Raw genomic sequence first — 26774 nt, 5'->3', positions numbered from 1 at the left:
CATAAAACACATTCATGAATCGGAGCTCCTACTGGTCCAAGTACCGAATCAACCCTCAAGAGAATTATTTATCTACTTCTTTCTTAAGAAGGAATGGATTCCATCTCGTGTAATAACATTCCCGGCTACCTACTTCATCATGTCTCCAAAATACAAGGAATAGGATTCAGGATCTCAGAATCCGTACCGAGTACATCAAAAGACACAAATCCATAAATAGGAGTCTGTTAAGAACTCGGGATTAAGATCATCCTATATATGACCATCGGTAGACTCAATTAGAATTTCTATACTTAACGGAGTTATTAGAAATTCATATTGTGTCTGTGTCCTTGTTCCACATAATCTCATTATGCGAAATACACTCATTCAATATCTCGCCATATTAACAGTGCGGATAACACCGTTCCATTCTAAATGGGAATGACATGTATTAATAATGTTTTAATTAAAGATTCCAAACTTTAATTAAATTTATTATGAACATTGCTTTTTGATTATTATCCTTAAACATTATCCTCTCATATATAACACTTATATACAATGTTTAAGGTTACATAAATAATCATGGAATTTTTATTGATATTCATAAAATATTCATAAATATATGCACATAAAATAATGAATAAACTATTTTATTAAATAAATAATAAATATCCTATTACATCTCATGCTTCTAGGACACCATTCCCAACAGTTTCATACCCTTCCAATAAAAGTTTGTTGAAATTTGTTTGTATGTTCGCGAGAACCCAGAATGGCCCCCGATGACTGAACTATGGAACTCTTGGAGAATCCTCGGAACCCATGAGGAAGGCTGAACCAACTTGTCCTCAAACCATAACAGGTCGTTGCGAAGAACATAACCATCGCCTATTGGTTGCCCATTGCGGATGCCCAAAATGATGGCACGACAGGTAACATCCGTAAGCTGATCCAGTTTGAGGGCCTCCATATTGACTGGGTGGGAAACAGAAATGGTCGCTAACTGGACATGGGAACCATCCCCCTTACGCGAGAGTGTATCCGCCACCCGGTTCGTATCGCCAGGCTTGTATTGCACCTCGAAATCATAGCCGAGCAATTTGGTAATAAGGCGCAGCTGCTTAGGGGGCAAAACACACTGGTCCAAGAGGAATTTTAGACTATGCTGATCGGCCCGGATAATAAAGTGTCACCCCAAGAGGTAATCCCGCCATTTTTGAACGGCAAGAACTATGGCGAGTAGTTTTCGCTCGTAAACTGATTTGAGACAGAAGGAAGAGGAAAGAGTCTTACTAAAATAGGCGATTGGCCGTCCTTCTTGCATTAACACCGCGCCAACCCCACTGCCCGATGCATCAGTTTCTAGGATGAACACTTTAGTAAAATCTGGCATTGCCAATACGGGTAGCTTAGTCATTGCCCGCTTTAGATGAATGAAGACAACCTCTTCCGTGGGAGTCCAGTTAAAAGCTCCTTTCTTGAGTAAATCAGTGAGGGGGCAGGTGAGGGCACCATATCCTCGGACAAACCGTCGATAATAACCCGTAAGGCCGAGAAAACCACGAAGTTCCTGAACATTCCGCGGTGATGGCCAAGACAACATTGCACTAACATTGGAGGGGTCGGCAGCCCCCCATCGGCCGCGAGAACATGGCCCAAGTAGTGGACCTGTTCTTGCCCGAACACACACTTCTGAAATTGGCAAACAGGGTCTCTCGGTGCAACACCTCCAAGACCCTCCGCAGATGATCGTAATGATCCTCCCACAACTTGCTATAAATCAAAATATCGTCAAAAAATACCAAAACAAATTTTCGTAAGAAAGGGTGGAATACCGCATTCATCAAGGCTTGGAATGTGGCCGGTGCGTTGGTGAGGCCGAAGGGCATGACGAGAAACTCGTAATGTCCTTCATGAGTCTGAAAAGCGGTCTTTTCCACGTCGCTCTCGCGTACCCGTATTTGGTGATATCCTGCTTTCAAGTCTAATTTTGAGAATACCCGCGCTCTGTGTAACTCATCCAACAGCTCGTCAATTATTGGAATTAGGAACTTATCTGGAATTGTTAACTGGTTTAACGCGACTAGTTGATATAAAAACACCAATTGTCGTCCTTCTTCCTGACCAGTAACACTGGACTAGCATACGGGCTGCTGCTAGGTCGAATATTGCCGGACGCCGTCATATCAGCTACTAACTTTTCAATTTCTGCCTTCTGAACCTGCGGGCACCTGTACGGCTGTATGTTTGGCGAGGATGCACCATCCTGAAGTACTATGCAATGTTCCCGTGCCCGTTTTTGGGGCAACCCCTCGGGTGAGCTGAAAATTGTGCGGTATTCCCGGATAAGCTGCTCACAGCGTGCCGAAATTGGGCGAATTTCTCCTTTTGGCTCCTCGTCGATTACAACACAAATTTCCAACAATACCCCAACCCCTATAGTGTTCCAAATGCGTGACAAGGAACGCAAACTGACCGGGGAGTAACTTAAAGAGTGATCCCCCATCCAGCAAATCCAGTATGTTCCTTTCTAAAATCTCTTGGTAAACTTAGCCCAATCTGCCCGCACCTCCCCTAAGGTCTTCAGCCAAGAAATTCCTAAAACCAAATTAGCACTGCCCAATTCGAAAGGGAAGAAATCCTCAACTACCCAGTATCCCTGGACCAATACCATCACTCCTCGGCACACACCACACTGTTTGAAACTCATCTCATTGCCCACCTCAATCTTGTGTCAAACCGACGAATCCGTAGGTATAGCTAGTTGGTGCACTAAATCCGCATCAATGAATCTGTGAGAGGCCCCACCATCCACCAAAATTATAACCTCCCGATTCCCCAGGGTTCCTTTCAACTTCATCATCTTTGTCGTGGCTATACCTTTCAGGGAATGTAATGATAATCCTAGGGCTTCCTCACCTTTACCGCCCGTAACCTTGGCCGTTTCCTCCTCTTCATCCTTATACTCTTCCTCACTGGCCTTGTCTTCCTCGAATGCGAGAAGGACTTGTAGCTGTCGATTCTTGCATCTATGGTATGGGTTGAATTTCTCATCGCACCTAAAACAAAGCCCACGAGCCCGCCTCTGTTGAACCTCGTCGTAGGACATGCGCAGATAATTAGGACTGACGTTCGCCGCTGAATCGGTCGTCGGTGGAGCTTCGCGAGTCTGAGGCGTTAACCCTTAGTCTCGCCAATTTTGGGATCAAAGAGAGCTCTCTGATTTTTTTGCAGAGCTATACGACGTCGGATTCAGGGATGGGTTACTAAACCCGGTTCATGCGCCCAACACCAGCTGGATAGTTTTCCCCGCCCGATCCCTCCGGATCCAATCCACAACATTCAACCTCTCTTCTGCTTGCTGGGCCAGGTCCATAGCTTCTATCAAGTTGTTGGGCCTGTGCATTTTAACCTCAGCCCCTATGTCCTCCTTCAGCCCGTTTATGAAGGCTCCCTTGAAAAAATTCTCTGGGATACCCCTCATTGAAGCCGCTAGTGACTCAAACTCCTCCCTATAGTCCGCCACCAAGCCGCCTTGTCGTATAGCCATCAACTGCTCGGTCGGATCGCCCTCTCGAGAATGGCCAAAGCGCTGGAGGATAGCTTCCCGTAAGTCTTCCTAGCCCATGAAAGGCTTTTGCGCGTCAAGCCATTGGAACCATCCTAAGGCCCTTCCTTCCATGCAAACCGAAGCGGCCACCACCTTCTCCCTCTCGTCAATGTCATTAATGGCAAAATATCGTTCAGCTCGAAAGACCCATCCGTGCGGATGTTCACCGTGAAATAAAGGAAGTTCGAGTTTCTTACCCTGATGTTTAACCCGTACGCGAGGCCTTTCCGGTGACCGATAACGGTTGTAGCCCTCCCTTCCTCTCGCATGTTCCCTTCTCGGAGGACTCAGATCAACTTGAGCTGGCCGGCCGGGTTCACGTCTTGGTAGAATTTGATCTTCCGAGAGTCTCCTAAGAGGAGACTTGTCTTCTCTTGGTCGCCGTGGGGTGAGTGGTAGTTCCGAGCTTGTCGTATCATGAGCTCCTCGAGTCTGTTGATGGTGCCTTGAATTCCTTCCACCTTGGCTCCCACCACAGCAATCTCCCCTTGCATCTCGCCAATCCGTACTCCCATGGTAGCCACTTCCTCCTGCAATCTAGGTACCGGATCCACCATCGTTTCGAATGCTTGCAGAGTATCTTGGAAACTGTTCAACTGTCTCTCCAAGGACGCCAAACGATCAAGCTGGTGCGCCATGGATCGGTGCTCTAATACCAACTTGTTAGGATTCTAAGTAGTTTATCTGGAAATTGATACAAATTGAAATGAACTTTAACGAAAATGGAAGAAATGAACCAGGAAATAGATCTAGTTACTTTATTGATGAAGAAAACGGAAATACAAGATAAGAGGAGAATTCGAGGACCCTCAAGCCTCCAGAAATAGCTGAAACCAATGCAGAAATCTCGATCCCTTTCCTTCCCAGGGCTGGGCTATTTATTCTTCTAGCTAGTAACTAACTCCTCACCCTTTCTAACTGAACGTGCCCCCCTAGCCCTACCCAATCACCCAAAACCGAATGTCCCAACTGAATTACTCATCCCAACGCTAATTGTTACCCCAAATTACCAGACTATCCTTGCTTGTCTTTCTTCCTCCTTCTAGCGTATACAAACTTAAGAGGTGGGGACCTATCAGTTTTGCAAGATGCAACAAAATCAAATGAAGTAAACTTTGCATTTATTGTTTGCTCATTTGACCGTGCGAAGTTTCAGGTTTTGTTCGTTTCACTATACAAATTATAACTCAAACTTTTTGTTACAGTGTTTTCTCTCTGTCACAGTGTTTTCTCTCACATGAGTTCACTTTTCAATTAAGTTTTGAACTCGAACGAGCGAAACGAACGGGATTGGTTAATTTAATTAGTTTAGGTCATTAGTAGCGAATACATTAAGCCCCCGTTTAGTTCGCTAGTTTAAATTTTATTGATTTGAATAGAAAAATTCAAACTGTGTGGTTTAAAATGTAGTTTGAATTGACGTTTTGAGGTGTAGTAAAAGTTTTAATTTGAACATAGAATAAAATTTGAATTTGTGTTTGGTAGAAATTAGAAAATTGTACAGAAATTGGTGAATTCTTGAATGGGTTGGTTAATTTAATCAGTTTAGGTTGATAGAAGCAAATACATAGTGAGAGCATCAAAGCATTCGGTGAGAAGACTGGAAAGGAGAAGAAATATAAATCCTTTGTCAAATGTCGTATCTCATTCTCTAAATACCACATTGTCAGGCCTTCAAAGCTTTGTCTATAAACACAATTTCTGAGTTGATGTTTTGAATTGCAGAGCTAATAATAGTACTATGGAGATTAGGATCTCATGGCAAAAAGGACTTTAAAGTGAAAATTCAAAATTTTCATCAACTTGGGATATTTAATTCTCTGTCCATCTATTGTGTTTTTGTACCACATCATCTTAAATTTGAACTATAATGTGATAATAAAGTATGCAGTGGACAAAGTAATTTGACGAAAAGTCTTGGAATCTTTTAATCTTAGTAAAGGGGACTAATGGGAAATTAATGCATAACTATGATCAGCCTTTCAATGAATACTTCTTCCCAGTAAAGGCTTGAAATTTTGGCTCTTCCGCCTTCTGAGGAGCCTCTTGACTGTTGTTCTTTGTGGCAACCTTAACAAGCACAAGTACTTATTAGACACATTTGTACATGCATAAAAATTAGACGGGCCACAAATTAACATGTGCCAAGACAAACCTTTGGGGTCTCTTTCTGGCACTGGTTGTTGGTACTAGAACCAAAGACAAGCTTTCCAGAATGTTGACGTAAACTTGGCGACTCTGAAACCATGGTTCCGTTTTTAGCCTCTACTTGTTGCTTGTTGACCGCAGAAGAGGAAGCCAATGGAACCGATTGCATTGAGGATTTTCCATCCAGGCGTCTTGATGAACCCGAAAATGGGCTGAATTTTGCTATCTTTAGAGGGGGTTCTTCTTCAACTGACAAGATAAACACAGTTTTAAATAAGATAAAAGTTGAATGTCAGAAACCAAAATTGATTTTATTCTTAGATAAAAGGAAAGGGCGAGGAACCTTCTCGTGGTTTCTTGTTGGACAAAGTTGATGATGGTGCTGGTTTTTCAGGCTCCTTGTAGTCAAGAGGTGTGGCAAAATCAACCTCACAGTCAGTTTCAACTATGCTTACTGCATTGGATGGTTTTGTCTCAACTACATTAATGTAATACTTCTTATTGTTGTAAGGAACCATGATAGTGTCACCAGTGGTTAAACAAGAGTAGCTCCTCAATGTGGTCTCCAAGCTGCAAAGAAAAGAAAGTTGAGGAAAAATATAGTGATAAAGGAAGTAAGAAACTATCAATTTTGCTGTTACTGAAATAAGGAAAAATGCGAAAGATGGATATAACGGACATGGCTTTGGGATTAGAGATATCTAAGAAGTCCTTGGTGTGAGGCTGCAACTTCACATATGTTCCTTTGGCGAGGCTTGTACTTTTCAATTGAACTTTGTCTCCCTCTTGTAAAAGCATGTTCTCCATCATCTTCAAGCAGTACAAAATTGAAAGAATCATAGAAAAGTTAGAAGCCAAGTAACAAGAGAGTTGTGACATTTTTAAGCACAAAATTGTACTTACCCAGTATGGTAAATATATGAGGCCCTCATCAGCAACAAATTCCAGGACCCCGCAATGAGTGACTCGTCTGGCAATAGGATTGTTGAGCTCAAACAACATGGGGTAGTCAATCCGTAAGTTTGCTGAAGAAAAGGAAAAAGAAGAAGAAAAAATGTTTCAGAATTGACATGAGGCTGTAGTGGCAGGAGAAATTAGAAGTGTTTGAGTGTGACAAATTATCGATATACCGAGGCGATCAAGAGCTGAAGGGGGCATTATAACTGGAAGAACCAAGAAATCCAATAAGTAGAATCATACAGAACTATTTAAAACAGTTATGACATATGGAGAAAAAAGAACAAAAAGGCATGAATAGCATAAAAGAAAGTAGTCAAGTGGATAAACATACTTTTGTCACCCTTTTCCACATGAGGCTGCATAGGTGCAGAAAAATTGTTACTTGGTTTTAGACTTAAAAACAAATAAACTATAAAGACACAAAAGATAATTCAATGTGTCCTCAAACATAAAACTAACTAGTTCTCGAGGGATAAAACTATGGTACGACTAGCCTTTTATTCATGCCGTACAAGCAATTTATTAGGCATTAGACGATTGAAAAATCAATTAGAGCTGCTTTTGTCAGATGGGACCTAAGTTTATAGTTTTTTGATCATTGTCTAACACCTGAAAAATCGTTGCACAGTTTGACCGTATTTAACTGATCGTATCGTGGGCCGCGTCTTTGAGAACTCAAACGGGTACATGTTCAATGGTACATGCTTTCAAGTTCCATCAAGATTATACAGAGAAGTTCTCAAACCTTTTCAATGAATGAAACAGGGTAACAACGGTAGCTCTGCTCAAAGATGGAACGTCGGCGATCTTCATAAGCCTATAACCATTAAAATAATCAGATTTCTAAGTCAATCTGGAACTACCCACAATTCATATTCAAGATATATGCTCTTCTCTGCAATTATCCAACACTGTGGCATTAATAAAGATCATAATCTTCCACTCATTCTAATCAATGGCATTAAACATAATCAATCTCACATTCTAATATGAACAAAACAATTGATTTCCCAAAATAATGAATCAATAACGTACCATGATCACAACGCCTGAAAGGTCTCCGCTCACCCAAAAGATCACTGCCACTGTTTCCAAATCCCAAAAGAACATTGAATCATATAATGGATAAGAATAGAACCCAATTATCAATCTAAATCCTAAAAGTTTTTCAGAAGCAAAGGAAAAAAAAAAGTTGGATTAGTGAAACCCAGTATCTGATTACGATCAAAAGCATTAAGGTAGAAACGCCTAGAAATAATATTGTACGAGACAAAGTTGTGATTGTATTTTTCTCAAAAAAAAAAAAAAGTGATTGCATCTAAAGCCAACAAAAATAATTATATAAACTGTGATCGTAGAGTAAAAAGGAAAACTTTGGGGTCTGAAGAATATGTGACCTTGGCTTTGTTCTTTTTTGGGCAAACGAGATGAAGAATTTGTGACTTGAGACAGTGTGATATGCAGATGTGGTTCCAAAGCTTTTATAGAGAATGTAATCCCACAGCCACAGCGGTTCTGTGCTTGCCTAATGCCTTGTATGTAAGCCCCTGCCACAAGAAACTAGATATGGACTTCTGTCTTCTGCCCCCTAACTTCGACATCATTCTTATTTTACCCTCTAAATTTTAAATACTCTTGATTTACTCACCAAATTTATAATTTATTTCATTTAATTCCTTCTGTTAGAATATTTTTTTAAAAAAGAAAAAAAATAAGACCACATGATATCATTTAACCCCCCCTCCATTTTCATCTATTTTGATCATAAATTCTTACGGAGAGGCTTAAGCAGGACTAATTCAACATTTAGAGGTAAAGGAGGAGTTTTTAAAATTCTGTGGACTAAATGGAATATAACTCTAGAGTTCGAGGGTACAAGAAAGAACAATCCTCTCTAATAAAAAGAAGGGGTATTAGCAATTGTTAGTCGCTGAACTAGTAATATTGTGTATTTTGGTCTTTTTTCTCTTGGGACAAATTACTCCCTATAATTTAATTTTTATTTAGTAATTTTAGTCACTAACACTAAAGTTGATCTGGGATTAATTTTTTTTTTTTTTTTTGCTTGAATTAGTTGCTATTGTTTTGTTCAAAGAGTTTTGAATCTCTGCTTCTTTATTTTGGCGTTTAGTTGTGTCTAGTATTGTAAATAGGGTTTGCATGTTTTAAGCTACTTCTTTGAGGTCTTGAAGGTTTTATCTCTGAATTTCCCTCATCAAGGGAAACCCTTTTGGAGACGCGTAGTATTTTAATTGCAAAAGCCTAACTGACTCATCTTAGAGACTCTACTGCCACAAATTGGAGAACTTTCTACACTGAATCAGACAAACTTAACCACCTTTAGCAAAATCATACATATTTCTAATAATTCTAGAGTGAAATTTGAAGCAAGTTGTGACAGGAAGAAAGGATAGGCAAAAAAAAAAAAAAAAAAAAAAAAACTTAGATACACCTAATATAGTTTTTAGTTCATAGCTTGTTGCATGCATAAGAATTTGGTCATGATATTGATAGGAAGGAAGAAGATTCAGCGCTCTGCAACTGCAAGAGAGAATATCTGTTCACGTGCATTTCTTCCTCAAATTTTATTTTATTTCAACACTTACTAGGATCGTGTCTTTATACATGCAAACTACAGGAAAATAAATTTATAGGAATCTTCTCCAAGAATGTTTTTGCATCCATAAACTGGTTTGCAACAGATAAAATAGGTCTTCTGAGGATGAAGCCGAGTGTTCAAATATAGATAAACCATCTCAATAACCAAATAAATCACCCAGGAGTGTCCACGGTGATGAACAGGCATCAGCAAGTGAAAGGAAAGGCGGCTTCAAGAATCCGAAAGGTGGAAATCTGGATTGGAATCTCCTTAGACGATCGAATGGTTAGGCGATTGAGAATTGCATTCATAGTAGTTTGTATTTTGGTAATTGCTTCCGAGTCCAGTTGTATACGAAATCAAGTTATCATCGTAATTTAAGTATTGCATTCACTTATGCTGTTAGAGTACACTACAAATTCCTTGCCCACTGCTCCACACAACATAACAAAAGGAACAAAAAAAACACATATCTTACATATAGAGAGAAGAAACTCTCTCTCAAGTCTCACCATGAGTCAATAATCAAACAGGTCGCCAACAAGAAATAGCATGAAAGATCCTTCCCTTCCAGCCTTGCAATATCCACGTCCCATCCTCATCCACAACAAAATCCTTATGGTAACCTTTCCTTACCATGTTCTTCACTCTCCTCAGCAGCTCCTGATCCAGCGCCACCTTCTCGAACCCGGCCCGAACATTCCTCACCTGCCACTGCCTATACGTCTCCGGCCTCTCCACCCTCTGCAGCCCCTCGCACGCCACCACATTCATCACGTCCCTCCCGAACACCTCCCTCTCGAACATCAGCCTGTGCGGGTCATCCTTCTTTAGGCTCGCCTCGAACATGTCGAACAGCGCCGAGAAGTGGAACAGCGCCTCCCGAACCCTCGTCACGAAAAACGGCGCATTGTGAGTCCCGTTTACCACCCCGTGGATGAACAAGTCAGGACTAATCCTCCTGATCAGGTTCAGCACCGCATCCCGCGGACAATCCTCGATCACAGTCTCGTCCGGCAGGTTCTTCATCCGGTACAAGCAGTTCACAACCGTGACTTCCTCGTCCCTGTTAATCTTCAGCTCCTCGAGCTTGACCATCTCCCATTTCTTCGCGATCACGCTGTACTCGAACGGGACGTTGAACCTCTCGCAGTAGTTCGCCAATCTCTGGCCCGTCTGCTCGACGCGCTCCGAGGGGCGGAACCCGGACTGGGGAAACTCAATGCCGGTGATGCGCAGCTTGGGGGGCCCACCGGGGCGATGTGCGAGGCGTTGGATGAGGCAAGGCCACTGGTAACCGTATAGGATACCGAAGTCGATGATGTGGAGTGCGGTTGCTTGCTCCGCAAGCTTCGCGATCGTCCGGTTCGCATAGAAATTGGACATGAGCTTGAAAGGGCAGGCCTTGATGTACACCTGATAGGATTTCAAGATATCAGCCGCCGACGCGCCGTTGCTTCCTAGAGGGCTGTAAAGTGGGGTGCCCGCAGAGAATCGCGCCTCCAGGCCGTCGGCGAAGTAATGGGCGAGTCTCTGAGTGTCGTTGCCGTAGGGGGAGGAGTGTTGTCGTATTTGGCTCAGGAGCTGAATCGTCCTTTTTTGGTCGTAGCTCGCTACGGCTTGCGCGCATTGCGTCAACAATGTCGACAAATCAACCACTTGGTTTCTGTCGTTTCTTTTTTTCCTCTGTCGTGTTTTTCCCCTGCGACGTGACTTCCCCTTTTTGTCGGCTTTGCTGTCGTCGTCGTCGTCGTCGTTTGGAGGAGAGCAAAGTTCGGAGTCTTCTTCTTCTCGGGTCGGGTTCCGACAGAGCAAAACCTCGTCAAAGATATCCGACGACTCGGAATAGTCAGAATAAATCGCCGAGTGTTTGTTTCTCCTTTGTTCTTCTTCCGAGTCATCGCCAAATCCCCGGTTATGACTACTTTTCTTTCCCTTCGATTTGTCAAATATTGAAGGATAATCAACAAGAGAAGTTTGGAGATCATGATTAGAGGAACAAGAAGAAGAAGTATCTGGGTACTTCTGGCCGATTACATCGTAGAACGATTTTTCGGCGGTTTGGAGAGCCAAGCAGTCCTGCAACATGCAAGGCCTAGTTTCCAAGTCTTCTTCCATGAGGATCTCGCTTATGTACTTGAGAATTATGGTGTTGGAGATGTGCACGTTTTCCGAGGAGTCTCCCTCGGAACCCGAGCCAGGAGATGAAGAATATGCCTCGTTAGGAACCTCTGCATCGGCGAATCCATCGTTAAAGTCATGAACAAGATTCTGATTTAAGTGGATGGATGGTTCAAATCTGAATTTGTTCATGGAACCGAGGGTTTCTTCCAAAAGGGTGTCCATGAAACTGAATCCGATCAGCAAAAAAACTGGAAAAGAAAGAAGAATTTGATGAGCAAGAAATTGCTAGAAACTGGATTGCAAGAATTAAGATTGAGAGAGAATTCTCTATTTTCCACCACTTTGACTAGAAGTCTAGAAGTGAGCAAAGTAATATATAGTGTTAACCCTTTAAAAAATAGGAGATGGATAACATTATAGTACGGGAGCTTCTAGGAAGCTGTTGTAATGAGACAAAGAGAGCCGCCACCAATAATCTCATCTAATAATGGGAACCAAGAGAGCCACGAGGAAGGCAGTCTATTTGGACTTAAGACAGAGGAATGGCCCATGGTATGTTTTCGCTTTATTGATGAAATATATATTTTTTTTTAAAAATTGCTGAATTTATTTTTAATTAATATTTAAATAATTATATAAATAAAAAATTTAATTAAGAATAAAAAATAAAAATTTAAACTCAAGCCATTTTAAAAATAACTCCAGCAATTTTCTCTTTTTTTTTTTCTCATTTTAAAAAGTCTTGTAGTGGATCAGAGAAAAAAAAAAAAAAAAAAAAAAAAAATTTAAACCCAAAGCCATTTTAAAAATACCCCCAGCAATTTTCTCTTTTTTTTTTCTCAATTTTAAAAAGCTTTTTGGTGGATCAGGGAAAAAAAAAAAAAAAAAAAAAAAAAAAAAAAAAAAAGGTCTTGTGGTGGTGCTAGATATCTCTTTTTATGTTGGATCCAACAGAAACATGGTGGTGGGGATGAACGATAGGATAAGGAGTGTCTTGGGCGTCAAGTCTTTGACGGCCATACAACGCCGGGAAATGTAAGACAATTCTATTCTAGGAAATACATCATTCTCATATGTCCAGGCAAATTAAGGGTTCATGATAATTTAAATCAGGATAATTTAAATCATGATTTTAAAATCAAAACTATAATTCTAAAATTAGAATTATGATTCTAAAATCAAAATTATGATTCTGAAATCAAAACTATGATTCATGATTTTAAGTTTAAATCATGATTCTGAAACCATGATTCAGAATTAGAGATTTAAATCACCTTAAATCAATAGGGGATGGTTATAGAATCATAATTTAAGTTAATTTAAAACATCACATCAGATTCTGAATCATCCAAACCAAATACGGATCAGAATCATTATTCAGAATTATTATAAATAAACACTAATTTTGAATTAAAATTCAGAATCATGATTTTAAATTCATCAATTAAACGCACCCTAATACATATTATACTGCGTGTGTATATATAATATGTATTTTGCATAATGGTTGCGTCTAAAGAACAAATTCTTCCATTTATTTCTTATATTTGATACCATGTTCTTTTAGATTAATGTGGTGTGAAGAAGATTGTTTAGATGTGGACACATCACGATTCCGCCATGTATAATCCCTTTGCTGAATCACCAAAAAATAGAAAAATGAATACGCGTGTCAGTTTGCCGCTTACAGTCTTTTTTTTTTTTTTTTTTTAATTTTAGATCTTATAAAATTTGGGTAGCAAGTCATCCCTTTTTCCTCTCTCCCTCTTTTGCTGAAGTGGGTTCAGGTTGCTTCATTAAAAGCTAACTTTAGGGTCTCTTAAATCCGTTTTGTTTTAGAATTTAAACTCATGATTTTAGTTCTTTTTTTTTATTAAAAAAATTTAAATAAAAAAGTTTTCTTTAATAATTCTTTTATAAAATTTAAAATTAAAATTAAAATTATTAATTTAAACGCGATAATTTTAAAGATTAAACTTATAGTTAAATTAAGGCTTCCTAATAGTAAAACTGAGCGAAAAAAAAAAAAAAAAAAAAAAAATAAAAAAGTATTCCACTGTTAAGAAGGCTCTCCGTCCCCCCTGCCAATAATATTGAATTACTTGTTACTTTCGTAAAGTAGCCAAAGTGGTATTATCTTATAATATAGATGATGTCAGCTTTTCATTTATACTTCATTATTATGATTACACTTTCTTATATTAAAAAAGGTCACCAGTCAATTGACTAAATCAATCAAAACCACCTTTGTTTTTGTTGAAGATGTATTTGGTCGCAAAATAGTCTTTGAATAAAAACACCAATGCCACAACCAAATAACCAACCTCTGCTTTTATTACATTTTTACATAAATGAAAGAAATACTATATACCCAACTCAATATGTTCAATGAATACAGAAGAAAAGTAGATTTTGGAAAGGGACAAAACCTGTCAAGTTCATCATCCTGAACTATAGAGGATCGGTATTGATCATTTGACTTTGGACTTTCGTTTTGGAAGTTAATATAAACCAACTATTCTTGACAACTATCTTGACTGATTCTAGACCTTTCCATGCAAGAGGGAACCGGTGCAGGTAACATCTTTGAGAGTTCACATTAGTCTTTGGACTAATTTTTTAATCGGTAGATTTAATTAAAATTACATTAGATTAAAAAGTATTTACAATAGATAATTTTTGTACAGATATAACTGTTAAATAGTAAAGAATTATTAATAGTTCATTTTTACTGATCTTATCAGAAAAACTCCCTAGTCGTTTCAGCTAATTATGGTCAAAATATACAAAATGATAAAAGTTATAAAACTCACTCTACAGTTCTAAAACTCATAGAAGAGAATTATTGAATAGAGCACCAAATATGAAATTAAAATAGTTTTTCTGTTGGGTTAAAAACCCTTGAATAGTTTTTGACTGACATATTTTCACTAAATTCTATTGAATTTATTTATTCTTTGGTTTTGATTTTCAATATATTCTGACCGTTTAAAACTACATAATACTGATAGTTCTTTTTACACCCTTCGACAAACTTCCCTTGAAATTTTAATCACTACAAATTAAATTCCTGTAATTAGTTAATTGCATATAAATCAAGTGCAGTTGTTAAGGCCTGCTAAATGATTTTATATTAGACGTTAAAGAGGTATCTGCATATTTTGAGTAATGAAATTAATGCTTAGCATCACTTGGTTCTCCCGTAAAAGCTTTTTCATTCCTTTTCCCCTTTTTTTCCCCCTTTCTCGTTCAAAGCTAATACAATGAACTGAACACAAAAGACAAGGCAAAAGAAAACCAACAAGGAAGTTGAGGAAAGCAGGCTACAATTTAAAATCTTTAAGCGCTTGTGAAGAGCACCACCTCCTTCCAAGAGGCTAGAAAATAACAGAGCTCATTAGAACTTCATTTCCCAAATTCTGGTCCTACTCCTCAAGATATTTACTCTTGCTAGTAGGGCCTTTTTTTTTTTTTTTTGTGGTGCTTTTTCCTCACTTTGTGACTTAGTACTAATTTACATAACAAGTAAACTTTGACAGGTTAAAGATACGTTCCACAAAAGGAGAAATCCAGGAAAGGCAAGTCCATGTAGTCTTTACCATCGATTAGCTATATAGTTTTCCTTTCTTCAATCTTGGTGTATGATACAAACACCAAAAATCAATCAGTGAATATCAATACATGAAAAGAAAAAAACACAAGCATAAGACATTGATCTAAAACCTATTACTATCCAAAGGAAAGAGCGTGTCAATACAATATATCAGTTATCTAATGTTACCTTCAGAACATACTCTTCCTAGAATTACATAAAACTCTCACTCCAAAACTCCTAGCTAGACAGGTTTCCAACAGGAAATAGCATAAGTACGCCTTCCTTTCCATCCTTGGATCAACCACTGACCATGTTGCTCAACAACGAAGTCCTTGTTGTAACTCGAGCTCACCGTGTTCCTCACTTGCTTAAAGATTTCCTGGTCAATTGGGACCTGCTTGAACCCGGCCCTTGTGTTCCGAACTTGCCACTGCTTGTAGGTCTCAGGCCTTTCAACTCGCTCCAAGCCCTCGCAGGCTATGACATTCACTATGTCTCTTCCATATATCGCCTTCTCAAACAACATCCTATATTCGTCTTCGCGAGGCACAGTGGTTTCAAACATGTCAAACATGCTGGAATAATGAAAGAGCGCCTCTCGGAACCTTGAGGCGAAGAAGGGCGCGTTGTATGTCCCGCTACAAACGCCATGGATGAAAAGGGCAGGGTTTATGCTCCTTATTAACTTGAGGACAGTATCTCTCGGGTTCCTCACGACCACTGTTTCGTCAGGTATGTGCTTCATACGATACATACAGTTGACAACAACGAGCTCATCTCTTTCGATATTGAGATCCTCATAACTAATCGTTTCCCATTTCTGCGCAATCACGTTGAATTGGGATGGGACATTGAATCTCTTGCAGTAATTCTCCAGCCGACGCTTGGTCTCTCCAACCCTCTCAAAGGGTCGAAAACCGGGTTGGGGAAGCTCAATCCCAGTAATCCGAAGCTTGGGAGGTCCCCCTGGTGATCGGGAGAGACGCTGGATAAGGCCGGGCCACTGGAAACCATATAGAATACCGAAGTCAATGATGTGAATTTTTGTTGCATTCTGTGCAAGCTTCCTTATTGTTTGGTTTGCAAAGCAAAAGGACATCCTTTGGAAAGGGCATGCAGTGATGTAAACCCGGTGGCCTTTCAAGATATCAGTTGACGACATCTCGTTACTCACAAGTGGCGAATACAACGCTGTTCTCGTGCCCGTCAAGCGCGCTTCAAGCCCATCAGCAAAGTAATGAGCCAATCTCTGAGTTGAGTCTCCCTTAGGAGAAGAATGTTGCCTTATCTGCTTAAGCAAATCCGCCGCAGTTCTTTGGTCATAGCCGGCCACAGCTTGTGCACATTGGGTCAAAAGGGTCCACAAATCCACCATTTCCGCCTTGTTCTCTTGCTTCTTTGAGCGCGACGATTTGCCGGACCGCTTTGCCTGCTCATTGTGCTGCAACTTCTCCGCTCTCCCTCCATTCAGCGAACACTTATAAAGAGGATTTGGCTCATCGTTGTCACCATCATATAGCAGTACTTTGTCAAACATCTCTGTTGGCTCAGAATCATCACCAAAAACCGCCGATTGCTTGTTTCTCCTGCCCTCTTCTTGGTCATCATAATCACGTTCTCTCTGATTATTCTTCTTTCCATTCATCAAATTATACTCAAATATCTCCCGTTCACTAATCTGGGGTTTACCCTTTGGAAAAAATGATATTTCTTCCCTTATCTTTCCCCTAAACTTGCTAACAACAGATTGTACTTCGGAATTTGAATCTTGGACCAAAAGGGTATCCACAGAAGACCCAGAAAACGAAGTTTGGAAGCTACAGGATTCGGATATACCTGAGTTTTGGTCCACAGAAGAAGAAGAAGAAGAAGAAGGGTAATTCTGGCTAAGCACATCATAGAATGATTTCTCAGCAGCTTGTAGAGCCAAAGAGTCTTTCAACATCAGGGATTTTCGCTCCAAATCTTGCTCTTCCATAAGCATCTCGCTTATGAACTTCAAAGTCGCGTTATAGGAGTCACTATCACTCGGAGAACATCCCTCGGAAGATTGGCGAAGTTCGGTTTCAAAATTCCCATGGTGGGTTTTAGTTTCTTTTACAAAATCTTGATCCGAACGAAGCGAAATTGGATTGGGGTTGAATTTAAGTCCATCCATGGAAACCGGAAATCCTTCAAAAAGGGCATCCATCAAAAATACCATATATTTACAGAAAACAAAGATTGGAAGCAAATTAAAGGAAAAAGGATAAAGGCAAATGAATTACGACGATTATGAGGAGGGTGGTTGAAGTTGAAGAGAAAATAATAGTATTCACTAACCTCACGAGGGAAAGAAAATTGAGAAAAAAAGTCGTCGGCGAACGTGATTCTTAAGTCGTGAAGAAAAAGGATGGGTGTGAGAGACTACAGGGAAAGATGAAAGTAAAAAGAGAGAACCCGCCATAGATATTCGCGGGTAAAGATAACTAGACAAGTCTCCTTTTCGAACGGAGGAAAAGAGACATGTGGGTGGGTTTAAATTTTTACTTTTATTTTAAATTAATATTTTTTTAATTAAAGAATAGTTAAAATGGTATTAAGTAAAAATCATACTCATTCACTTCCAGTAATTTTCTCTTCGAATAAAGATGAATCTGATCTCAGGCCGTGAATGGAACATGGATGCAGTAAAGAAACACGCTTATTGTACCAATGAATATAAGCCAAACTAATAAATATCTTCTTAGCAACAAAAAAAAAAACTAACAAATATATTTCTCCACTCAGGGTTTGTTTGTTTTAGGATTTTGAATTCGGTTCAAAAAATTGAATTTAAAAAGTTTTATTACAGTGTTTTTTTTTTACAAAATATGAAATCTGATTTGAATCCTTAAATTAATCAGGCTTTAACGGGGCATATTTATAATTTGAGTTTTGTTACAGTAAAAAGCTCTCAGAAACAGACACATATATCTTTTTTGTTACAGTAAAAAGTTTTCACATAAAATCACATATCAACTTGAATTAAAAATTCGAATCAGCGAACTAAACGGGCATTTAAAGTTTATAATCTTCGGCACTTAGGCCCTCATTTTAAGAATTTAGACACTCAAAGTCTCAACTCTTAGGGCCTTTGATTTTAGTATTTGAACTTATAATTCTGATTTTGTCTTCTCACAAAAAATTTAAATAAAAAATGTTCTAGCCAATAAGTTTTCTCACAAAACTTAATTTAAAATTTAAATTATTAACTTAAACGCATGAACCAAACATACCATTAATATGTTGACATTGTTCGTTCTCATTTTAAGAATTTAGATATCATGTTCCCAAACTCATTAATATGTGAGGAGGACCGTTACTTCCCATCTTTTTTCAGTTGTTAAATGTCATATGTATTTTGAGGGCTTTTTTTTTTTTTTTTTTTTTGTGTCTTAAGTCCGTAAAAATATTTGTGGACATTAAGATCCTAAAAAACTCTCCATCTTTTGAAGAGTAACTTGTTATTTTTTAAAATCGAAAAATAATGTTAGAATGCCCAAATATAGACTTAATTATGATAAGTAATGACAAGGAAGCGATTGATTATAAACTAAGAAAAAAAAAAAAAAAAAAATATAAAAAAAAAAAAAAAAAAAAAAAAAAAAAAAAAAAGCACTCTCACAAATAAAAACGTAACAAAGAGAATACAAGTTGTGAGACGGAGGGAAGATTCAAAGATCAAATTGTCATTTATTTGATAATTTGGAGACCACGTGGACTGAGCACCTAATAAGCATTAGTGGTGATTAACATTTGGTTAAATGATTCAAATCATGTGATTCGAACCATTTTCGATTTACGTGAATTTTTTGTGAGAGAAAATACTATAGCGAACCATGAATCATGATTCGAATCAGGAAACGAATCCCTCTACCAAACATCCTCGTGAGAATTCTATTCTTGGATATGAAAATATGTTTTACCAATGAGGCTCTATTTTAACTATCATATTGTATTAGATTTTGTTAATTTTACATTTTTTTATTTTAATATGATTTTATCTGATAAAGTATGCTCTAACTCAGAATTACCAGTAATTAATATTATAAAACAAGTAATATTGTTAATTCACCATTTTAAAGAGTGTGGCGTGGTTAAAATTCAATTTACCTTGAAGACAATGTTTAATCCATAAGTTAACTTATAACCTTTGTACTTTTCTTGTATCTCTGGCCTCGATTCATTGTACAAACGCGTTGAAGAGAAGAATAGGGAAGAAATTCACTGCATTAGGGGACAAATATGAATCATTATGAAACGACGTTGTTTAATGAAAGAGAAAACGATGTTGGTCGTGAGACTTTAATAAAGAACTCGAGGAAACTGCATAATTGATAAGGAGCATAAATGAGACAGTGAATCTTTTAAGATAAATGTCTCGTTCATTTTACTGATTAGAATTTTATTATAGTAAAAAAATTTTAAAATAACATATCTAATTTTTTTATTACAGTAAAAAATTTTCACATAAAATCACATCTCAAATTAAATTAAAAACTCGAATCAACGAACTAAACGAGCTTTTAATTAAAAGTGAAATTCAAATCCAAGAAACGCGGAGAAGAAGCGGAGTGAATTGGACATCAAGGAAAACTACAAATACTAGAGGCAAAAATGGATCTTTTTCGCGATTTCCACCCACTGAAACTTTGACAATCTAGAAAGAGAAAATAACGTTTTGGTGAGAGGAAAAAAAATCAATTTAATTGATTTGGAGTTGAGATAAATTTTAACTCTTAACAATTATATTTTAGTAAATGGTTCGTTTTTGTTTTAGCAATGTTACTATTAAATTATTGTCCTAGATAAATATTAGTCAGGATAAGAATAAAAAGACATTTATGGCGGTGAGACAAGTCGCATCAATATAAAGAAACTATTCAAGTATAAAATTAGGTGTAATGCACCAAGAGGAAGCCTCAACAGAATTTTGTTGTTGTTTTTTCCCTAATGCGCAATGATACCGTAGAACAAATTATTCCATTCATCACCACTTGCTTCCAATGGTTTCTACTTTCTACATTCTAATATAACGTTCCTTGAAAGATTAAGCACAACTAAAATAAATTCCAATTTTACAAACAAAATAAAAAAAGTAAATTCCATTCATGGACAAAATTGTGTGTACGTGTGTGTTTTTCTTTTTTCCCATAAAAAATGAGTTTATAAAGGCGTGATACATTCCCACTAGTTTTGGTTATAATCATTGTTAGACTCCGATAGAGCTGTCAATTCGGGCGCTCAACTAGGCTTATTCGGGCCGAAAGAAAAGAATGGACTAGATTAGGGAAGGTCAGGGGAGGCCCCGTGCCCCGAAACTCACAGGGGTTGTACCGGGCCGACCCGTTTTTTAATATAGAGAAAAATACATGATTTTATACAAGTTTATTATTTATGTTATTTTAAATTTAAATGACAATTATTTATTTTTAAACAAAATAGTATTTCTAATTTTTTCTCTTTGATATAAGAAAATATTTTAAAATTTTAAAAACCTGAACCGTCCAATCCAATCTTTATGGGTCGGCCTAACAGAGCACCGAGACCGAGATGGGAGCTTAGACTGACCTGTTTGGCTTGATCTAAAGGCTCTAGTGTCAGTTCAACCCTTTGTTGGACAATAGCTTAAAGTCCCCACTTCAAATTAAAGTTACCAATTGATTTTTGTTTTGTATTTATCATCATGTTAATGCTTATTTCACATTAAAATCTTTAATCAAAAGTAAACCACCTATAATTTCGTAGAATTTAGTAAAAAATAAATACTTAAAAGTAGGAGCATAATAGCCTAACATTTAGGCATTGTTTACTTTCTAAACCTAATTAGCTATACTATATATATATATATATATACACATATATATTCAGTAAAAAGTTACATAAATATCTCTAGTTTTTGAAAAGAATCCTTTAAGATTGTTGTCTATTCACATAAATGAAAGAATAGCACAATGATGAATTCAATCTTTTGAATGAACACAGGAAAAATGTATAGATTTCACAACGGTGCCAAATCTGTAAGACTCATAGTGAATCAATCGCGAAGAAAATTGAGCTATCATCTAGAATGCTTCTTTGTCATCTGAATATATTTGATTTGGACCTTCCTCTTTGGAGCTAATTTACAAGTAACATGGAATTTCCCCTCGTGTGGCTATCATCTTCGAGAAAAGTCTTCTCATTAGTTTTTCCGTTTTATTCAATGATCAAATTATACTATATATTATAGGAGGCAGTTCTTTTATTGTTTCTTAAATAGTATCGGTCTTTTTTTCCTTAAACTTTTAGGAAATTCCGTTTATGTCTTTTCACTTTTATTTTTACTGTTTTACCCTTAGCTTCATATTCCTTCATTGTTTTTTGTTTAGGGGTTTTGGTCATTTCCGTCGAACTGAAGCTTCTAGATTTTGTTTTTGTTTGAACAGTGTCCGGTCCTTTTCGTTTCTCAACTTTTAAAAAATTTTGTCTGTGTACCCTCACTTTTGTTTTTACCGTTTTGCCATCAGCTTCTTATTCCTTCATTGTTTTTTGTTTGGGCGTTTTGATTATTTATGTGGTATATACTAAATGTCTTAGAAAACTTCTCAGAGAAACTTTGTTAACCTTTTTCTTTCCTTTTTACCCATCTTTTTTTTATTTATTACTCATTTAGTATTAATTGAAGTGAGAAAGTGTACTTTAAATAGTGCACATTTAACCAAAACGATATAGTTTTGGTTGAAATTGTACATCTTTCTCACTTTTTTTTTAGTCTTTTATTTTAGGTTTTTTTTTTTTAACTTTTCATCCTATAACTTATTCATTTTTTTTTATTTTAGTCCTTTTAACTTTTTATTTTTTTCTTTTTGTTCCTCACCTTTTAAACAATTCCGTATGTGTCCCTCACTTTTATTTTTACCGTTTTACCCTTAGCTTCTTATACCTTCATTGTTTTTTGTTTGGGCGTTTTGGTCATTTATGTGGTATATACTAAATGCCTTAGAAAACTTCTAGAGAAACTTTGTTAACCTTTTTCTTTCCTTTTTTGCCCCTCTTCTTTTTTGTTTATCACTCATTTAATGTTAATTAAAGTTAGAAAGTGTACTTTGAATAGTGCACATTTAACCAAAACGACATAGTTTTAATTGAAAGTGTACATCTTTCTCACTTGTTTTTAGTATTTTATTTTAGGTTTTTTTTTTTTTTAACTTTTCATCCTATAACTTATTCATTTTTTTTATTTTAGTCATTTTAACTTTTTTTTTGTCCTAAAATTTTATTTTTATTTTCATTTAGGCTCCTTTTGCCTTAAAATTTATTCATTTTTCCCTTTTAGTTTTTTATTGACAATGTTTCTTTGCTTCTTACTCTAAAACTTATTTATTTCTTCATTTTAGTCATATTTTATTTTATTTTTACTTTTTGTCCTGAAAATTTTCCCTTTTTTGTTCATTTTCCCCTAAAACTTATTTATTTCTTCATTTTCATCCTTCTTTGACATCTTTCTTATTTTTACCTGCAACTTGATTTATTTTTTTTTTTTTTCATTTTGACTCCTTTTGCCTTAAAACTTATTTACTTCTCCATTTTATCCTTTTTTTACTCTTTTTTTTTCCTAAAATTTTATTATATTTTTGGTTTTGGTTCCTTTTACTCTAAAATTTAGTTATTTCTTCATTTTTTGACCATTTTTTTATTTTTTTCTTAAAACTTTATTTTTTTTGCTTTTGTTCCTTTTGCCCTAAAACAATATTTATTTATTCATTTTAGTCCTTTTTTGACTTTATCTTGGATTCTTACCCTAAAAATTATTTTTTTTCTTCTTTTGATTGCTCATTAAAATTCATATTTTATATGTTTTTAATTATAACATGACAATTAGTTAATTACAATTTAACACACAAATTATTTGGCCGTGGAGTTCAACTAATACGTACTATAAAGAGCAAAATACTCAATTAGTTTTTTTTTTTTTTTTTTCCTTTTTGCTGGTGAAAAAAAAAATGTCCTTGCGCCTTCTGCGCCGACAGTCACTTAACAATCTATTAGGACTACAAGTGCAAGAGAAAAAAACCTGACTAAAATAATTTCATCAACTAGCATTAAGAGAATCTAAAAGCTCATCAACCCAAACCATATTTGACACGTTGATAAGATGCATAATTTTAACCTCACATGATAATGAGAATCAATTTCTAGATAATAAGTGAAAGAGCGCTGATGATTGTCCTTCGTTACTATGTCGCCTACACCTGCGGTGAATACTCAATTAGTTAAATATTGCACATGATTACAGCCAAAAAAAAAAAAAGGAAGGGAATTGCACTTATAGAACGTGCTAGGATGCTATGACATGATTTAATTAATCCATTCGGATTCTTTGGCTGCTCTCTAAAACCTCTTTCCTTCCTTTCTCGTTTTTCACTTTTTTCTTCCACTTAGCTTTTTTGTTTAAAGATGTGACTAAAGTCTAAACAAACGAACAAAAAGCAGAGGAAAGCAGATTATAATCTTCACGCACTGATTAGTAAAGTGCAAATGCCGCCTCTTAGTCCTAGAAGCTAAGATAGAATAGATGCAAACGCACGACCAACCTTTTATGTTATTATTATTTATTTTACCTTTAGATTAGTGTGGCCCAAATTCTGGTCCGATTCCTCCCCCAACACCTGCTCATCGTGCCAACTGAATTGAATACCTTTTGTAAAGAAGAAGCCGATGATTAGTCTTTTTAGTCTTTGATCCATATCATCGAACAAGTTGTCCTGCTTTCCTTTTCTTTTTGTTCCCCTCACTGTCTTTCCAAACATAAAAACAACGACAATATAATGATACACACACACACACACACACACACACACACACACACACACACACACACACACACACATACACGCGCGTCATGAGAAAACTTATCAAGGCTAACAAAACAACAATTTCTATTTTATAGCTAGACTTCATAGAATTTTGACACCATACATCGTGATTTTCATTATAAGACTTTTCACCATGTACAACTTCTCCAACAACAGTGAAAACAAGAACATAAATATGGGTTTATCTAATATCACTCTTAAGATTTACAGGAGTCATCCACCCTCAAATACATATCTTCTTCTAGAAGCAAACCACCCAATGAATCACTCTGAATCCAAACCCCTAAGCAGTTTGGTTTAAAGTTTGAATCGCAATTCAAACAATTTTACTACAGTTTTTTTTTCCATGAAATTCGAATTTATGTTCAAATTTTCCATTCAAATCTATGAAGCAACCGGGCTAATTATTTATGCAGCCTTCCAACATGAAAGAGCATAGATACGGCGTCCTTTCCAGCCTTGCAGCAACCACTGGCCATCTTGTTCAATAACAAAATCCTTATGGTAACTCGACCTCACGGTCTCCTTCACTGCCTCAAAGATCTCCCTATCAAGCGGGATTTGCTTAAACCCTGCCTTTATGTTCCTCGCTTGCCACTGCTTGTAAGGCTCAGGCCGATCAACTCTCTCCAACCCCTCACAAGCCACCACATTCACTATGTCCCTTCCGTATATCGCCTTCTCAAACTTCCTCCTGTACTCGTCCTCGCGAGACACCGTGGTGTCAAACATGTCGAACAGCCCCGAGAAATGGAGGAGCGCCTCCTTGAACCTCGCCCCAAAGCACGGCGCGTTGTATGCCCCGTTCACAACGCCATGGATGAAGAGCTCCGGGTTTATTCTCCTTATCAATTTCAAGACACTGTCTCTCGGATTGCTCGTCACCACGGTCTCATCAGGCACGTGCCGCATACGGTGCAGGCAGTTCACCACCACGATCTCGCCGGGTTCGATTTTCAGATCCTCGTAGCGGATTGTCTCCCATTTCTGCGCAATTACATTGTACTCAGAAGGGACATTGAATCTATCGCAGTAACTCGCCAATCTTCGCTTAGTCTCTTCGATCTTCTCCGCAGGCCTAAACCCTGGTTGAGGAAGCTCAATGCCGGTTACACGAAGCTTGGGAGGTCCTCCGGGTCTCTGCGAAAGGCGTTGGATTAGGCCAGGCCATTGGAAGCCGTAGAGGATACCAAAATCGATGATGTGAATCCGTGTGGCCTGCTGTGCCAGTTTCCGAATTGTGCTGTTGGCGAAACAGAATGACAGTCTGAAGAAAGGGCAGGCAGTGATGTATAACTGGTAGGCTTTTAGGATATCAGATGAAGACAACTCATTATTCACGTGGGCCGAATATGAAGGCATTTTGGTACCAGTCAAGCGTGCCTCCAGGCCATTTGCAAAGTAATGAGCCACTCTTTGTATTGAGTCTCCACAAGGAGAAGACAGTTGCCTTATCTGCTTGAGAAAAGTATTCGCATTTCTTCTATCGTAATTTGCCACAGATTGGGAACATTGAATCAAGAGTGTCCATAAACCAGCCATTTCTTCCATACTTTGACTTGTTTTAGCATACCCTTTTTCCTGCTCATTCAGCTGCAGCTTCTGCGCTGATTTGTGAAGCGAATTCGGTTCGTCACTGTCGTCGTCGCTGAGTAAAACTAAGTCGAAAATCTCCGCTGGCTCGGAGTCGTCACCGGCGTAAACCGCCGATTGCTTGTAGCTCCTCCTACCTAAATCTTGATCATCATCATAATCATATTCTCTCTGACGATATTTCTTTCCACTTTGTTGTGAATTTTGACCAAGTTTACTCAAGTCAACGATCTGGGGTTTTCCCCTAAACTTGTTGGCAACAGATTGTACTTCGAAACTTGAATCATGAACCAAAAAGGTATCTAGAGAAGACCCAGAAACAGAAGTTTGAAAGGATTCAGATTCATACTCGGATTTACCTGTGTTTGTTTGGTTCATAAAGGAAGAGGGACAACTCTGGCCAAGCGCATCATAGAAGGACTTTTCAGCAACTTGGAGGGCCAAAGAGTCCTTCAACATCAACGCTTTTCTCTCCAGATCTTCTTCTTCCATGAGCATCTCGCTTATGAACTTGAGAGTACAATTGAAAGAGTCGTTGGATTGGTGAAGATTGGTTGGAATTTTAGGCGGTGGTTGTTGAATATTTCCATTTTTGGTTCTGGGATTATTTGATGGGTTCTGGTTTGAATTAAGTGAAGTTGAATCTTGGCTCAAGTTAAAGCCATTCATGGAAAGGGAGTATTCAAATCCTTCGAAAAGGGTATCCATGGATGAGAAAAGTTTTGCAACTTGGGAAACAAGTTTTCGAGTAGATCAAGATTTGGGCTTCACAGAAGAGAAGTTCAGAAAAAAGCTAAGGTTTTTACAGAAATTGTTGTGGAAGACAGAACCGGCCATAAAAGGTGTAAGTTCTTGATGAATCTTGTCTGAAGTTTTTCTGAAAGTAATGCTGAGGAACCCACCTGTCCCTCATATTAATTTTTCAGACGGCAATCACTTTCAGACAGCAGTGATTACAGGACATTACACGGAAAGGAACAAATGGGTGATAAAATGCACAGAACATCAAAGTTAGGCGATTGAGTTTTTAATTTGAATGAAGATATAATTTTATATGAGAATTTTTTTATTATAATAAAAAAGTTAAATATGATTAATTTTTAAAAATTTTTATTATAATAAAATTTAAATTTTAAATTTAAATTAGTAAAATGAGGTCAAAATAATTTAATAATTTTTTAGGTCTATCTGCAATAAACTATAACACTATTAGTATACATTTTCAACCGTTAAAATCACATTAAAATAAAAAAAATATAAAATAAATAATTTTTTAATATA

At 37.3% G+C, this 26774-nt stretch overlaps 3 protein-coding genes across 4 annotated transcripts; all 3 read right to left on the bottom strand.

The window, feature by feature from the left end:
• Positions 1–5353: 5353 nt before the first annotated feature.
• On the bottom strand, positions 5354–8274 carry LOC21407974 (ubiquitin fusion degradation protein 1 homolog). 2 transcript variants are annotated; one of them, XM_024172333.1, is made up of 10 exons: positions 8101–8274; positions 7739–7788; positions 7449–7520; positions 7035–7059; positions 6874–6906; positions 6647–6768; positions 6423–6553; positions 6087–6313; positions 5751–5992; positions 5354–5665 (listed from the first exon to the last, which is right to left on the bottom strand). In XM_024172333.1, the coding sequence occupies exons 2-10, from the start codon at positions 7739–7741 to the stop codon at positions 5570–5572; spliced, it is 951 nt and encodes a 316-aa protein (XP_024028101.1). In that variant the 5' UTR covers positions 7742–7788; positions 8101–8274; the 3' UTR covers positions 5354–5569. The 2 variants fall into 2 exon arrangements, with proteins under 2 accessions (XP_024028101.1, XP_024028102.1); XM_024172334.1 differs by lacking the exons at positions 7035–7059; positions 7739–7788; positions 8101–8274 and having other exon boundaries at positions 7449–7498.
• A 1003-nt stretch (positions 8275–9277) lies between these two features.
• LOC21407972 lies at positions 9278–17415 on the bottom strand. Its single transcript, XM_010108206.2, has 3 exons — positions 15264–17415; positions 14725–14803; positions 9278–11711 (listed from the first exon to the last, which is right to left on the bottom strand). The coding sequence occupies exons 1-3, from the start codon at positions 17222–17224 to the stop codon at positions 9828–9830; spliced, it is 3924 nt and encodes a 1307-aa protein (XP_010106508.2). The 5' UTR covers positions 17225–17415; the 3' UTR covers positions 9278–9827.
• A 6641-nt stretch (positions 17416–24056) lies between these two features.
• LOC21407971 (scarecrow-like protein 30) lies at positions 24057–26490 on the bottom strand. The gene has a single exon (XM_010108205.2). It carries the CDS (start codon positions 26199–26201, stop codon positions 24309–24311), a length of 1893 nt encoding a protein of 630 aa, XP_010106507.1. The 5' UTR covers positions 26202–26490; the 3' UTR covers positions 24057–24308.
• Positions 26491–26774: the final 284 nt, after the last annotated feature.

Source organism: Morus notabilis, unplaced genomic scaffold, assembly GCF_000414095.1.
Source record: "Morus notabilis unplaced genomic scaffold, ASM41409v2 Scaffold46, whole genome shotgun sequence".
Classification (NCBI taxonomy): Eukaryota; Viridiplantae; Streptophyta; class Magnoliopsida; order Rosales; family Moraceae; genus Morus; species Morus notabilis.
This window is presented reverse-complemented; position numbering and strand designations above follow the sequence as displayed.